The sequence below is a fragment of the Trachypithecus francoisi genome, unplaced genomic scaffold (genome assembly GCF_009764315.1).
Source record: "Trachypithecus francoisi isolate TF-2019V2 unplaced genomic scaffold, Tfra_2.0 Lachesis_group2, whole genome shotgun sequence".
Taxonomy (NCBI): Eukaryota; Metazoa; Chordata; class Mammalia; order Primates; family Cercopithecidae; genus Trachypithecus; species Trachypithecus francoisi.
The window spans coordinates 134,192,966-134,210,003 of NW_022681465.1; the positions used below are offsets into that span (position 1 = coordinate 134,192,966).

General features: G+C 45.4%; 1 protein-coding gene across 2 annotated transcripts in view; it reads left to right on the plus strand.

Annotated features, from left to right (window-relative positions):
• ADAM19 (ADAM metallopeptidase domain 19) overlaps nucleotides 1-17,038 on the plus strand; it is a 98,816-nt gene that overhangs the window by 27,906 nt on the left and 53,872 nt on the right. For both annotated transcript variants that reach the window (XM_033180478.1, XM_033180479.1), the window contains exon 4: nucleotides 9,959-10,037. In XM_033180478.1, the coding sequence (XP_033036369.1) occupies nucleotides 9,959-10,037 (79 nt within the window). The remainder of the gene's footprint in view (nucleotides 1-9,958; nucleotides 10,038-17,038) is intronic.

Genomic DNA, 17,038 nt, shown 5'->3' on the forward strand with positions numbered 1-17,038 from the left:
GGTGGAGCCCTCATGGACTAATCACTCCTCATCAGGCCTACCTCCCAACATTGTTGCATTGGGGATTAAGTTTCCAACACAGGCTTTTGGGGGGACACATTCAAACCATAGCAAGGGTGGTGTCTGTCCCTGGATTTTTCCTTAGCTTGTGGTGGGACCCTGGACAAGCCACCTCTTTCCTTGGATCCTTAGTTTTCTCATTGGATAGGTAATTAGACTCAATAGACTAATTAGACTAGGTAATAATTCCTAGTCACCAACTTGACAGGATCATCGTGGGGATGCAATAATAAAACCTATGTGAAAAGCAGTACCTGTACTCTTTCCATAACGCTGACAGGCCCAGCAGAAGCAAAATGTGTGCCTCCCCTGGTTTTCTCTGTTTTTTCTTCCTTATCTAAAATTCTAAGCACTTGGTCTCTTAGGAACTGGTGAGACCTCTGCCCATTCCAGCAGCTGAGGCTTCACTGGGGACCTCTCTAGGGGTTCTGAAACTGGCTTTTGTTGAAAACAATGATATCATTGAGTAGGTGGAGCTGGGCCGGACTTTCCTCAGCCAGTTGAAGGAGAAATGGGGTCTTTATGACTTCTGTACTTGTGGCTCTTTTCCAGCCTCTTCCATGGCTCCCATGTGTCTCACTTCCCCCCTTTCCTCCTTATAGAAAACTGGCAGTCTCCACATTTTCTCCTCTTGCATCAGTCTCCCTGGGGAGAGGGCCAGAAGGGCCAAGGAGCTATAATGGCTGCATTATATCAAGCATGGTTTCTTTTTCCAAGGGCTCCCTTCTGGGGAAGGGAAGGGCAAGTCATGGAAAGGGACTCCTTTGGAGGGAGACTGGAGTGCTGGGGAAAAGGGTGATCTAAGTGTGGGGAGGAATGTCAGGCTCTTTGTATTCTAGAAGTTCTTTATCTCTTGACTCACTGATGCTAGATTTGGGGCTTGGGTAAGAATGCAAAGGTCAAACTGGCCTCTCTGGGATATGGTGATAGGAATATGGGTTTGGAGAAGGAGGGCAGCCATGTTGAGTGAGTATCCTTAGTTCCTGATCCCCAGACTGGTCTTGCTCTCTGCTCACAACACACACACACACACACACACGCACATACACACATGTGTGCACATACACATCCCTTCTCCATAACTGTGTAGACAGCTTGTTAGGAGAAACTAGAAATTGGTTACCACACTGGTTTGCAGCTGTTCCAGGAAGGAAGATGAGCTGTGAAACAGTGCCTTCTGGGGACCAGACAGTTACACCTGCCCTCTGCATGGTGTCAGCATTTGCCAAGCACTTGGGAACTGCAGGTGCCAAGCCAGGAGAGGGAAAGGAAACCTAGGCCTGCCTCATTGGTTGCTGAAGCCCCATCCTGTAGCGTAGTGCCTGCACATCATAGACCTCCATACATGTTTGTGGAATGAGCAAGTGGACTTGCAGATGCACGGTCTGCAGGGTCTGATGCTCAGAAAAGGTGCTGCATCTTGACCAAGGACCCCCAGCAAATAGTGATGAAATCAAGCTGTGAGAAACTCTGGCCTCCTGATGCCAGGTGGCCTGCAGTTTGTACTACATTATACTGCTTAATATGCAGTCATTCATGAGATTGCATGAATAGCCTTTCTCTCTGCCTTCTGGGTGTGTCTGGATGGCCCAGCTCTTGGCTTGTCTACCACTGACATTTAGCTTACTCTAGTTCATTGAGCTGATGGGTTTAGAAACAAAATATAACTGTGTGATGCTGGGCAAGTTGCTTTTGCTCTTTTTCGGATTCTTCCATCTGTAAAAGTGGAGGTCAGGGTTAGGCAGAGAGGGTGGCATATAAATAATGTTTCATTGCGGTAGACTCTGTAACTTACACACTAACTCTCGCTTCTCCTAAACAATCTTTTTGGAAAGGATATGGGGGAATGCATAGAATGAGTGAAAAGTTGAAAAACTAAGGTTTGGAAAGGTTGAGGTCCCAGAATGAATAGATGGTCCCTTCATGTACTATCATCTTGAAGTTCCGAGATGAGCTCTGACTGTCCAGGCATATCATGAAGCATTCACTTGGCCAGGCAAGGGCAGGGACCTTGATCAACTCCAGGTGCCCTAGTCAGCAATGCAATGAGAAGGGAGTATTTCTTTAAATACAAATCGGGCCACTGGTATCTCAAGAAGGTGGCACAGATGCTGGGCGAGCTCCGACAATAGGTATCCACTATGATCTAGGAGGGCTTTCCAAGTTCTGACATCCTTGACTTATGCTTTGGGTGTGGTTTGTGCCTTAGTATGCTAAGAAACATTGGGCAAGTTTATGAAAGTTACTGGGATATTTAATCAGAGCCTAAAAAGCGCTAAGCACCTACATGTAACAGGCTGGTTTGTGGTCCTCACCTACCTGTTTTATGTTTGTTTGCTAGTTTCAGGGAGTGGTTCGCTTATTCCCTTTTCTCTAAGCATATTCTCACAACTCCAGTGATCTCAGAGGGTCATTCTCTTCATTTCCCCTGTGTCTTATCCACACCATTTTTCTTTATGATGTAGCTCTTTCCTCCTACCCTCTTACATCCGTCTTTCCCTTCAGGTTTTTGTGGTATCAGCTAATCTGATAAACACTGTGGTTTTTTACCAAAAACTGGTTGCTAGAGAAGTTGCTCCTACTCACCATTTTCGCTTTTAAATTTTTCTCAGAAATACTAAAGGTAGCACCTCATTTCCCAGAACTGTTCTTATCTGATTTCAACAAATACACATAATGGACTATTCGGGACACTGGAAACAAATTTGTGAACTCTTCTTGGGTGAGCCATTTTGAGGGCCCCTCAGGTCCCTGTCAGTTAAGTTGTCTGGTCTCAAGAAGTCACCTCTATTTGTGCTGAGAGTTACCCATCTTCATAGAGGCAGCCAAGAGGGAGGCCTGAAGAGGGTTAAGTAAAGACCCTGCTGGCCAAAGGAGTCAGTGGTGCTCATCCAAACATCCCTTGATATATAATGTAATAGCAAAACACAGGACCAGAAACTAGTCGGAAGGGTGCCAGGTCTTGTGGGGACTGGGAGAAGATGTCATGGGAAGTGGCTGGTGAAAGGGAGTGTTGACTTAATGCATTGTTTGGAAACTTCCTTAATAGGAAGTTAAAGAAAACATACTGAGTAGTGTTGGCCTTTTGCCAGGCTTCTGGATGGCGCCATTTTGCCTTCAGAGTGTTGCTTCCAAAGCTGCTCCTCTGGCAACGATGGTGCTTATTCAAGGGAGTCCCTGGAATAGGAGGAGGTCCCCATTTTTTACTCTCGGAGCAACCTCCAAAGTTCCCCCTTCCTTGGCCTTTGTGTTCCCTCATAAAGGAATGTGTCTGCTTGCAGCCCCCTGGACTCATCAGTCCCTTATTTGGCTTTGGGGCCATGCCTTTGGCACGTTGGTTTGTTTCCATTCCTTTGGAGTCAGAGGTGGAATGAGTACTGATGCAGAAATCTTGGTTCTGAAGCAGCTCTAGCTGTCTCTTCCCTGCTTGTCTTTCAGCATCTTAGAAAACAAAACATTACTCACTGAATTTATTTTGTCCCAAATCTAGACTAGCGCAGGCCATGACATTAGAATAGCACTCTGCTTTTCAGAGACACTTTCCAGGACCTGTTTGTCCTGGGCATTGCCATTTCTGTTTGATAGAAAGGGAAACTGAGGCTGAGTAGTTTGTGACTTGCACCATATCACCTAGCTAGTTAAAAAATATTGTCAAAATTTATAAACCCAAAAAGAGAGAGACTAGTATTATAAACCTCAGACAGCCATTACCTAGATTTAACAGTAATCAAGATTTTGGCACCTGTATATATAGCTAGTGCTGGAGAAAATGATAGCAATATTTGTAAAGCGCAAATACTTTCTACTTTACAAATAATTCTTTCACATTTGTTCATTTTATCTAACAAATAGTCATGTGATCTTCCTATATGCCAGGCACTATTCTCACATCTTACAGGAGCACTATGAAGTAGATTTTATCATTCTCCTCATTTTTATGATGAGAAACCATAGGCATGGAGAAGTTACTGACCAGTCTGAACTCACACTACTTATAAGAGCTAGGATTTGAAAGTATTTTCTCATTTGGTCCTCAGCATCGCTGTGATACTGACGGTGATTATTAGTCTGTTCATTTTGCAGTCTAGAAAATGGAGGGGGTTTATGTGGCTCTCGTGAAAACAATTTTCATGCAAATACATAGTGAGCACTTCTCGAAGTTTTATTTATCTAATTAATGGGGGAACCAGCAAGATGATAAAACTGGTTTAAAATTGGATAAGGGAAACTAAGATGTATTTGTGTGGGTGTGTGTGTGTATTTAATAGTGAAAAAAGGAATGCTGAGATAAGATTGCTAAATTAGATACAAAACTAGTTAATATCCTAGGGGCTGTAAAACCATAACCTTTGGGGTTATCTTTTCTACTAGATGAAAATATTTGCATTTCTGTTGTATCTTATTAAGTTTTCACAAGTTAACATCTGATTTTACAGAGTGGAGCAAGGGCTGCCGTAATTAATTGTAAATAGTACATCTTTCAAAGCCACATTCTTCCCATAAAGACCAGAGAACCATAGGCAGGCCTCTGAGAGTCTAAGGCTTGGCTGTGCTCCGTGTTTTTTAATTTAATTTTTTGAGATGGAATCTGGCTCTGTCACTCAGGCTGGAGTGCAGTGGTGCAATGTCAGCTCCCTGCAACTTCTGCCTCCTGGGTTCAAGCGATTTTCCTGCCTCAGCCTCCTGAGTAGCTGGGATTACAGGCACGCACCATCATACCCGGCTACTTTTTTTTTGTAGAGAGGGCTTCCGCCCTGTTGGCCAGGCTGGTCTTGAACTCCTGGCCTCAAGTGATCCACCTGCCTCGACCTCCCAAAGTTCTGGGATTACAGGCATGAGCCATCACGCCTGGCCCTGGCTGTACACTTGTGTGACATTGAGAGGAACCATAGTCATCTTTTGCTTTATTTCCAGGCTTTGGAAGGGCAGTTTCGTAGTGCGGCTGCTTAATGCTTAAACCAAAGCATTCTGACTTTCCCTCTATGCTGGTCTAGTATGATCTTTAGATTTTTGGAAGGTGATTAGGAGGCTAGACATGAAAAATAGAATTAAAAATGTTAAAATTGCTCAAATGGAGTAGAATAATTCCCACAACCTGAAAACATAAATCACCTGAAAAAAAAAAAAACGATTAAAAATACAGATTTCTTAATCCTTCCCTAGAGAAGGGAGGGGATTGTGTATTTTTGAACAGTCTTTCTGTGTTGTGCAGTTGCTGGACTAAGTCGCATGGTGAGGACATTATTACTAACAGAGGCAGGATGAAGACCCTCCAGGTGAAATAAGAGAGACCAGAAAAGCAGGACCTCCCAAGGTATCATCTGGAGACTCTTGGAAGAATTAGATAGAGAAAGACCCAGAGAAAGGAGGTGTCAGCAAAACTCGCTACTGAGATGAGCAGAGTGATGCTCGCCTATGCTGAGCTCGTCTGCAGAGAGTGTTTTTCAAGGTAATTTGGAAATTGTTATCACTTTATCTTCACTGGTCTGCTTATCTGAAGCAGGAGGAAGAAGGTTTGAGCTCCAGAAGATGTTTTGCAAATTCATTTTAGCGTCACTGCTCCTTCCTCTCTAGAGGGTGGTTTAGCATAGAGAGGCATTTGAAATTTGTCTGATGATAAATAGAACTTAAAGGAATTGTCCTGAGTCTGAAGCTTCTGAGCCTTAGGAAAGATGGGTCCAAGCTGTTTTCAGGCTGCAGTGTACTTTTGGGGCTGGCTGCTTGTACAGGTTTCAGTTCTTCTTTCCTAGAGAGTGACCTAATGTTTTATGACCAGTATTTGGGGGTAGCTTATTTTCCTAGGTGGAAGTCTGAAGATGCAGGTTTTGCTCGGGGACTTTCGAATCTAAGTGACACAGATTTTGCTCAACTGTAGTGCTGGCTACTATTCTAATGGTGCTGAGACGTGGCAGTGTCCTACTGATTTCTGCCTGTCCATGGGCTCCTGAACACGGGGCAGATAGAGCGGGAGGCAGCAGGGTAGAACAGAAATTGCTTTTCTATTAAAGCTAGAAAAAAGGAGTGGGTGGAATGGGAAATCTTGCACAGTCCTTTCTCTTCTGGATGCACATCACTCACAAGTCGTTTCCTGAAAATCCTAATGCAATCCAGTGGTGACAGACGGCTTCCTGCCGGTCTGCTGAGCCAGCCGCTTGTTAGGGAGGAGATGAGAACAAGATGTGGTCAGAGAATGGGGCAGCTGGGCTGGGCCGGGCTGCTCAGTGGCCATGTGCCCTCCTCTCTGTGGGATAGCAGTGTCCTTTGGTTCTGAAAGCAGCACCTGAACACATGGGCGTATATGGACCTAGCTTGGGGGAGTTGCAGAGTTGTTCAAACAAATGGCTGGGCCCTAACCCTAGAGTTTCTATCTGATTCATGAGTCTGGGTGAAGCCCTACAATTTGCATTTTTAACTAGTTTCTAGATGATACTGCTGCTTCAGAAAGGGTGGTTAGGTGGAAGATGACGGCAGGTGGTTTTATGCAGATTCAGAGGCCAGAACGAAGGCCTGTGGGTGCCAGTGACAGAGGGGTAGTTTTTAATCTGGAGTAAAAAAATTAACTACTGAGTGGGTAGTCTCAGGAGCAGCCTCTCCCAGGAGGTGTCCAGTGGTGAATGGCCATCTGGCAGATTCCTACACGAGATAAAAAGTTCATTTATTCATTTGCGAGTTTATTCACTCATCCACTTGTTCACAGAATGCTCATGTACTGCCTGCTTGCTAGGTGCTGGGGGCGGGGGAGAAGCCTTCAAAGACACCAAGGTCCCTGTTTTTGGGGAGCTCACAGTGTAATTGGAGTTTGACTGTATGATTTCTAGGGTTCCTTTCAGTGCTGAGGGTCGGAGAGTCCTGTGATGATGGGGTAACGTCACTGGATGAATGATTGTTTTCCCCCCTTGCTGAGCCTCAGAAGAGGCTGAGCATGTTTTTACCAGGAGTGCATTTTCTGTGGAAAAATTCACACTTCCCCACTGACACCTGGAATGAACCATTAAACTCTGAACTCCTGACCAGCTGTACATGGCGCAGTCTGTGAAAGCAGACCCAGGAAATGGGTTGCAGGAATGAGCACACTGCGTTTTACCACCTCTCTTAAGTGATGTACTGGGAAGTTCATGGCTGGGGAAAGTTAGAGAAACTTTCTGGGTTCTTCTGTCATAATCCCTGTTGAAGGCAATAATGATTATCACTAACTTTTACTGAGCTCCACTTTGTGCCAGGCATGGCATTAAGCCTGCTATATTTATTATGTTGTTTGATCCTCATCACAGCCCTGTCAAATGAGTATTTCGTCCTCTTTTTTGTCTAAGAGGAAACAAAGGTTCAGAGACGTATGTTTACTTGTTCATGGCCATAGAGACAGTAAATTTGTCAGAGCTGGAATCAAAACTTCAGTTTTTCCAGTGTCCAGACACTGAAGCTCCCAGTACACTGAACTCATCCATCCATTCATTCAGTAACTAGTTAAGTGGTTTTTCTTTGAACAAATGTTGAGCACTGACATAAACCAGTGAGCAAAACTGCTTGGCCTCTGCCCTCATGAGGCTTACAGTTTTTCTCCCTCAGGCAAATGGGTGACTCCTCCCTTGAATCTTGGGCTAGTTAGATGCTAAGGAGAAAGAGAAAGGACTGGCAGACAGATTCTGTCAAGTTAGCCACTGACCCAAAGTTTCCGTGTGAATGAGAATTTCTCTTCACAAAGCTGGGGTTTGTGCTTTGCTTTATTTTTACATTTTCCTGTTGGGTTTCTTTTCTTCTTGTCCAAGGCGAGAAGTTGAAGGCCTTGACATAGTACAGGAGACAATTCTTGTGGCATTTGCCTTCTGACCACACACTGGGGATGGAGGGAAATCTGAGCGATCCCAGAACTTAGAGCTGGAAGTGACACTAGAAGGATTCTAGAGACCCTCCACGATGACCCTCTCTTGCTGGGAAATGTCACCCTCTTCAAGACCTGGTTTATCCCTGCAGATTCCTCTGGCTTTCTGTGCTGGCCACAGCCTACATTTTCTTCTTTTTAAGAGCAGTTTTAAATTAAAATTTCAGTTTTCAAAACACCTCTCTAACAGTTAATTTAAAAGTCAACCAGCTTCAGAAATATGCAACTTATATTGTGAACATCTTCTGCAACTCCTGAGATAATCATTATCAACAAAGGTCATTTGTTTCTCCTTTTTTTTTGGAAACAGTCTCGCTCTTGTCACCTAGGCTGGAGTGCAATGACATGATCTCAGCTCACTGCAACCTCCACACCGCAGGTTCAAGCAGTTCTCCTGCCTCAGCCTCCCGAGTAACTAGGCACCTGCCACCACACCCGGCTAATTTTTGTATTTTTAGTAGAGACAGGGTTTCACCACATTGACCAGTCTGGTCTTGAACTCCTGACCTCAGGCAATCCGCCTGCCTCAGCCTCTCAACGTGCTGGGATTACAGGTCTGAGCCACCACACCTGGCCTCTAATTGTTTCTGATGCCTGCTTTAGAGTGTGTAGTATTTGATTTTCAATGAAATGGACTTTTAAAATGCATACTCTTCGGAACTTTACTGTTGCTGTCTAACTCCATTTTAGGCATCTTCCCATATTAGTACACATAGAGCCACATCATTCTCTTTTTGTCAGATTCCAATTTCTAATGGTGCCTTCCTTTAGAAACCTTTCTTGCCCCTGGACCTGGACTTTTTTTTTTTTTTTCCCTTTTTCCTTTTTTTTTTTTTTCTTTTCTCTTTTTTGAGCTGGAGTGTCACTCTTGTTGCCTAGACTGGAGTGCAATGGCATGATCTTGGCTCACTGCAACCTCTGCCTCTCAGGCTCAAGCGATTCTCCCACCTCAGCCTCCCAAGTAGCTGGGATTAGAGGCACCCGCCACCATGCCCAGCTAATTTTTGTATTTTTAGTAGAGAAGGGGTTTCACCATGTTAGCCAGGCTGATCTTGAACTCCTGACCTCAGGTGATCCACCCGCCTTTGCCTCCCAAAGTGCTGGGATTATAGGTGTGAGCCACCGCGCCTGGCCGACCTTGACTTTCTATAAATAAATTCTCCCTTTAATGAGGCTGAACTATTAATAGTTGAAAACATCCATTTGACTCTTGTATTTTTCTTTTAATTTTTAGAGAAATTCTAAGAATATTTCTTGGAGTTGCCTGACCTTTGGTGAGGAGATTCTTAACCTCACTTAACCCTTCAAGGGGTCTGTGGTGAGAGAAACCAATGTCCAAGTTTAGAAAAGAAAAAAGGAATTTATTGGAAGGGTAACATAGAATTACCAGGTCTCAGGGAATCTGAACCACTAAGCGTCAGAAAGGGCAGGCAATGGAAGCTTAGGGAACCCTTGTAGCAAGCACAGAAGAACAGATGCATTGCTTCCATCTGTTCAGACCTGGCAGCATCACTCCACTGGCCAGATCACCGCTTGGCCAGGGCCAAGTAGGACTCCTTGATTGACAGTCTCACCAAAATATGCATCAGAGAAGAGGTATTCCCTTAAAGAAAAATTGGTCTGCTGATACTAAAAATAGGTAGATCCAGTGCCGGAAAAACCAACCAAGGTAACAATAGGGTTCATAGGCCCTGGGAAATTTTGCATGTGTTTGCATGTCTGTTTTCCCAGGACCCAGACAAATACTAAGATCATTGCTTTAGTTCTGTCAATTCGATCTAGTTGGAGTGATGTTCCCATAGTGATGATAAATTATATTTAATTTACATTAAATATAAAATTAATAGCAAACTTCTGGTTTTCCCTTTTGTTCCTTAGCCCTTAGTGGCTGCCCAGTTTCTTTTGCATGGAGATGCTTGGGATAGTCCTGCCTGGTTCAGTTAAAATCACTAGTTGTTGTTGCTAGGAGAATGGAGTTCATCCACTTATGATATAAATGTCTCTTTTTATTTTTTGCAGGCAACTTTTTGCTCCTTCCTACACAGAAACCCATTATACTTCAAGTGGTAACCCTCAAACCACCACACTGAAATCGGAGGTGAGTTCAGGTCAACAAATGTCTATACAGCAGCTGTCCTCTCCCAGCACCACTCCTAGGACCTCAGGAGACGCCTGATGGAGTTGGTCCCTCCCCTGAAGGAAGTGTTTCCCCCAAGTGAAGACCAAGGGAGCAAACAAGAGAAGCAAAACATGTATTTGATGTTTCATAGGTGCTCCTCCTTCTTTGCTAACTAAAATGGCTAAAGAAACATAGACTATTTTAGGGTAATTGCATCTGATTACAGTTGGTGCAAATTATTATGAAACATACATGTTCTTTACTTTATGTTAATTACCCACATATTAACGAAAGTTTTAGTAAAAGGAATGACTTACTCATAATCCTGTTGTCTCATCCAATTAGATGTTTGATCAGTCCTTTTTAAATGGATGTATAACATTTACCGAGTTGTAATAACTGTGCATATACATTTTGTAGTCTACTATTTTAATGTGATTTTTAAGTTACAAAGATTTTCTTATTTTGCTTCTGTATTCATATTGGACACTTTTTTCCCTCAAAGTTGTTTTTGAGTAGGGATGTTTACACAATGTCAAAGATCTTTCATTTAGAAAACGGTCTTTCAGATGGTTACATGTCAGTTTGCTTTGCCGCACTCCACTGGTAGACATTTAAGGTAGTGAATGATACACATTTCATGGTGTCTGGTTCTTCTTACAGGGATGCCTATTGGAATTTGTAGGCTCAGGACATTGATTCTCAACCAGGAGAACCAGTGGTGTTCCCCCAACCCCAGGGGACACCTGGTAATGTTTGGAGGCAGTTTTGATTGCCGTGACTGGCAGGGAGGATCTACTGGCATCTGCATTCTATAATGCACAGGACAGACCCATCACTCCCCTACAACAGAATTATCCAGCTCCAAATATCCGTAGTGCCCAAGTTGAGAAACCCTGGATTCAAGTGACCATTCTCAAAGTCTGGGCTGGTGAGATGGGGGTAAAGAAGGGAAGATGCACGCTGGCAGGAGCAGCAGTGGCCTTTGCCTTTGGGGCAGGACGTAATGGACTACTGAGGCACAGACTGGGAGGTGCGGTGTGGAGAACAGCAGGAGAGGTTCCTCCGCCTCAGGACTCCTCCAGCAGCTTCCCATGGAACCTGAGTACTGTACCAGGCCCGTTCTTTAAAATATCTCTGCTGGAGTACAAGTGTCCAGCAAGATAACACTGGCCGCTATCAGTCATTAACAGCTCAGATTAGTTCACCAGATTACCCCTGTATGGGGAAAAGGACACAGGACAGGTAATTTGTGTGTGTGTGTGTGACAGAGTCTCACTCTGTAACCCAGGCTGGAGTGCAGTGGTGTGATCTTGGCTCACTGCAACCTCCGCCTCTCGGGTTCAAGCAATTTTCCTGTCTCAGCCTCCCGAGTAGCTGGGATTACAGGCATGCACCGCCACACTTGGCTAAGTTTTGTATTTTTAGTAGAGACAGGGTTTCACCATGTTGGCTAAGCTATTCTCGAACTCCTGACCTCAGGTGATCCGCCCACCTTGACCTCCCAAAGTGCTGGGATTATAGGCATGAGCCACCATGCCTGGCTAATTTTGTATTTTTAGTAGAGATGGGGTTTCACCATGTTGGCCAAGCTGGTCTCGAACTTCTGACCTCAGGTGATCCACCTGTCCCAGCCTCCCAAAGCACTGAGATTACAGGCATGAGCCACCGTGCCCGGCCACAGTTTTTGATAGATCCAAGAGACCTGGAGCATAGTAACTGGGTAGTTCAGGGGCTGTATTATATGGCTGAATGCGAAGACCAGTGCTGCCTTCTTCACCAAGACTTTCCTGGATAGGGAAGCAGTTGGTAGTGTGGCCAGTGCCTACAGCAAAGTTGGGCTGTGTCTTCTCATCCCCAGGGAGGCTGTCTAGCTGTGACTTCATATTCTTCCATGCTCCTTGGTCAAAACTTTTCCTCTCTTCTTGAGACCTCTGTTCTCTGCCTCCAGGGGCAGGGGTGGGATGGGGGAACAGGCATGCCTAGAAAGCCTAGCTATGACAACCTCCTTCAAACACCCTCCTCTGAGTTTGGATCCTGCCACTTCTATACCCACAGCTCAAGAATGTGTCTCAGTCCACAAATTTGCCATGAGCTCACGCTTCCTGCTATGAAAGCTCCCTTGGGGTGGCCCCATCAGGCTGAGAAGCTGAGGAATGCAATGACTTCATGAGTGATTCTTGACTTGTTCTTTGTGCTCTCAGCTTGTGCATTAGGCAGAGATGTTGTAAGGGCCTTTCAGAAATAGAGGACTGGAAGAGAACTCCCCCTCTCCCAAAAATCCCCTCCTTCCAGAAGGTCTTGTTGGCTGAAGCACATCCTAGCTGAACCTTGGGACGGACAACTCATTGTTTGCTTATATCCCCTGCTACTAGACTCTTGCAAAGCTCCCACCCAGGCCCATGGGGTTCTCAGTCAGATTTCTCATTTGGGAGCCGAGATCTCAATGAAAAATGGGAATGGAATAAACCACTCAGCTGCCCTTGACCCGAATGTTGGAGACTGCACTCTACTACCAAACTTGGCCTGGGGTAGCTGGAGTTCTGGCAACCTTATCAAGACTCATCAGCCAGGCCTTTTGGCGACAGCCTGCATCTAGGTCAGGCGGTTGGGGGAATGGGTCTGTGAATGTGTTCCAACAGAAAGAATGACACGGTTTGCGATCTGAAGCCAAGGTTGTTATCTTGGCTTTAACTAGTTATATGACCTTAAACAACCCCCTTGACCACACTAGTGTTGAGTTTTCTCCTTTGTAAATTGGATATGCTGATATCTGACTCGCAGGGCTGTGGAAGGGTAAGATGAATCACTGATTTTTATGGGAATTCATAAACATCTCTTCCAACCCCACATTTTACAGATGAGGAAATTGAGAGAAGAGGAAAAGTAACTTGCTCAAGTTCAGATAACCAGTAAGTGGCAAGGCTTAGGCTAGAACTTGACTCCTTTGTTGCTAGAGAAGCTGGGGATAAAAGAGCTCTGACTAGCCAAGTTCCTCCTTTGCTACTGCTGAGAGAGGCAGAGGATGGAGCTTGGGGCCAGGCTGGTGGGGTTCCAGTTTCCACTTTGCTGTGTCACCTTGTGAATGACTTAAAACGTCTTTCGATTTCCCCCCTTTAAAATATGGCAATAATAATATCTACCTCATAAGATTATGGTCAGAATCAAAGGGAAAAATCTGCCTCAGTTGTTCAAGCAGTAAGAGCTGGGTAAATATTAGCTCTTTTATTTTAGACATAGGGCCTCGCTCTGTCCCCAAGACTGGAGTGTAGTGACATGATCACAGCTCACCGCAGCCTTGAACTTCTGGTTTCAAGTGATCCTCTCGCCTTGGCCTCCCAAAGCACTGGGATTACAGGCACAAGCTGCCATGCCTGGTTAGATGTTAGCTCTTATTTTTTTTTATTTTTTGAGACAGAGTCTCACTCTGTTGCCCACACGGGAGTGCAGTGGCATGATCTCAACTCAATGCAACCTCCACCTCCCAGATTCAAGTGATTCTCATGCCTCAGCCTCCCAAGTAGCTGGGATTACAGGCGACCACCACCACACCCAGATAATTTTTGTATTTTTAGTAGAAATGGGATTTCACCATGTTGGCCAAGCTGGTCTCAAACTCCTGGCCTCAAGTGATTTGCCTGCCTTGGCCTCCCAAAGTGCTGGGGTTACAGGTGTGAGCCACCCCACCTGACCTCTTACTGTTAATAATAGTAAGTTGTAGGTGTCGTCCTCACATGAGATAGTGTATGTGAAAGCTCTGTAAATTATAAAGTATGTTACAGAAGTCAGGTGCTCTATTTTCGAGAGAACTGGAGTTGTGAACACTCTTAGCATCCATTCAAAGATAGGAAGAGGTGCAGGGATTCTTCACAGCCATCCCTGGGTTTCAGTTCTTTCTTTTTTCTTTTTTATTTTTTTGGAGACAGAGCCTCGCTCTGTCACCAGGCTGGAGTGCAGTGGTGCCATCTCCGCTCACTGCAACCTCCGCCTCCTGGGTTCAAGCAATTCTCCTGCCTCAGCCTCCTGAGTAGCTGGGACGACAGGCGCACACCACCATGCCCAGCTAATTTTGTGTATTTGTAATAAAGACAGAGTTTCACCATATTGGCCAGTATGGTCTAGATTTCTTGACCTCGTGATCTGTCCACCTCGACCTCCCAAAGTGCTGGGATTACAGGCGTGAGCCACTGCGCCTAGCCTCAGTTCTTTCAATTAACCAGCGTTTTGAAACTATACCAACATATGTTTCTGAACTCCTTGATTCTCGGTCATTCCAACTTCTCTGAGCCCCATTTACCCCACACAGGCCTGGCCCCTCTTCTCCCCATGAATAATCCTGTGCTACAGGGTTCGTGGCTTCCCTGTTGAGTTCTAAGGACCAGGTTCAGGACTTGAGTGCTTCATGAGGGGCCTCCAAATCCCAGATCCTAGGGATAGGTTGAGAAGCCACATGACAGGCTGGCATTTGAAAGCAGTTGGAATCCTGGCCAGGAGGAGGGTTTTGCCTGCCACACTTTCTTTCATAATGACAGCACAGTGACTTTCCTTTGTGCTTCTCAAGGGTGACTTCTGACTTGTTTAAAGTCCAGAAGAGTTTGATGCAAAGACCGGGGTTGGCTCTGTCCCTCCTCCTGACTGTATGAGCTTGAATGGGCAGAGAAGCCACATTGCTGGTCAACGGATCATATGCAGATGAAAGGGCACCTGTGTTCTGGAGAACGAGGCCATGTTGAGTGTCAGCTTGGCCTGTATCCTTTGATCTGGCTGCATGACTGGCTGGATAGGATGGAGCACTGGCACAGCTAGGGCTTTGGATTCAGCCTCTCGGTGGGCTTCCAGGTCCCTTGAGGCCATATTATTTGATAAAGGAGAATTTCATGATTATATGGTTGCCTGTGTTTATTGCCTGCCACTCTGGGCCAGGTACTCTTACTAGCTCCTTTATGTACAATATTCTCACCACCACTCTGGGGGATAGAGGCTAAAGACACTGAAGGTCAGAGAGAGGTTGTGGAACTGCTTATGCCTGGATTTAAATATGCCTGGCTATGCCAAAATGCTTGAATTTAATTATTCGTCTATACTCATGCTTAGAGCTGGGAGGGAGGTGGAGCCAGAGAATACGGACACATGGGATAGCTGATTACTGGGTCACATCCCTGTCCGGTGGGGACAAAGAAGCAACTGCAAGCAGCATGGTCCTAGAGGTGGGGGAAAACAGAAAGCTTCCGTGTCTGCAACCATGTGGTTTGCATCCATCCCTTTTGAGATCTTTCCAAAACTTGGCTCTACCCTGCGGGTTTTACCTTCTCTCTGTTCTGACCAGTGCATCTCTCTTGACTTATTTGGGAGGAAGCCTCTAGGAATGTGTCTCTTGTTGTTACCCCTCCATTTGTTGGACACAGTCCTGATTTCATCCCCTTCTGTCTGGTTTAGCGCGTTAGCATGCTCAACAGTGCATATTTGCTTCCTAAATTCTATGGTTACCTGACTTATACAACACTCAGCGAGCACCTGAAATGTTTGTTTCAAGCCCCTTCTTTTGGTTTGTAATTATATCTGTTTGGATTTCTCATTAATGACTGCCTCTCACAAGACCATAAGCCCCATGAAGGCTGAAGCTGTGACTCTATTTGCTGGCTATGGTGTCTCCAGGGGCTGGCCCCAGGCCTGGCACAGAGCAGTGCTCACAGCTGTTTGTAGTGATGGAGGAATTCTGACAGCTGTGAGACACAGTGGCTGGAGAGCAGCAGCAGACCTCATGGGCACAGGTGCCAAATCAAGTATGATTCAGGTGTGGAGGGATTCGTGTAGAAGAGCATCTTGAGCTGTGGAAGAGTAGGCAGTGTTCATTTCCTAGGCCTATGGTAACAAAACACTATAAACTTAAAGGTTTAAAACAATAGAATTTTACTTTCTCACAGTCCTGGAGGCTAGAAGTCCAAACTCAGGATATTGTCAGGGCCATACTCCCTCCTAGCCTCTGGAGAGTCCTTCCAGGCTCTTCTAGCTTCTGGTGGCTTCTGGCCATCCTTGGTGTTCCTTGGCTTGCAGCTTCATCACTCTAGTCTCTGCCTCCATCTTCATGGCCTTCTTCTCTTTCTCTGTGTGTGTCTCCCTGTGTCCTTTCCTCTTCTTAGAAGGACACAAATCATTGGATTTAGGACCTGCTCTAATTCAGCATGACACCGCCTTTTTTTTTTTCCTTTTCCTTGAGACAGAATCTCACTCTGTCACTCAGGCTGGAGTGCAGTGGTGCAATCTCAGCTCACCGCAGCCTCTACCTCCTGGACTTAAGCAATTCTCCTGCCTCAGTCTCCCGAGTAGCTGGGATTATAGGTGTGCACCACCACGACTGGCTGATTTTTGTATTTTTAGTAGAGACGGGATTTCACCATGTTGGCCAGGGTGGTCTGGAACTCCTGACCTCAAGTCATCCATCTGCCTCAGCCTCCCAAAGTGCTGGGATTACAGGTGTGAGCCACCACGCCTGGCCCAGCATGACATCACCTTAATTTAATTATATCTGCAAGACCCTATTTCCAAATAAAATCACATTCTGAGGGGGACATGAATTTTAGGGGGTTCTATTCAACTCATTGCAGGGGGTTGCAAAGATAACGTTGGTGGGGAGGCAGGCTCTTTCAGGAATCAGTGTTTTCTGTGGCCAACAGCATGCCATGGAAAGAGCTCTGAACTAGGAAAATACTGGATTTCCCAAACAGCAGGGAGACCTTGGGCAAATCTCTTTGCTCCTTTGAGCCTCAGCCTTTTTCATCAGCTTCATGGAGATAATGACATCTGCCCTGCCCCATCTCCAAGGATTATTATGGAAATCAAATGAAATTGTGTCTTGGAAAGCTCTTTGCAGGTTGTAAGGTGCTATAAAGTTGGGTAGGTATATAATCAGCCATGAGTCACCCATCACCATCCTGAAACATTAACGTTGCCATGCTTCTCAGTGTTCTTTAGCCTGACCA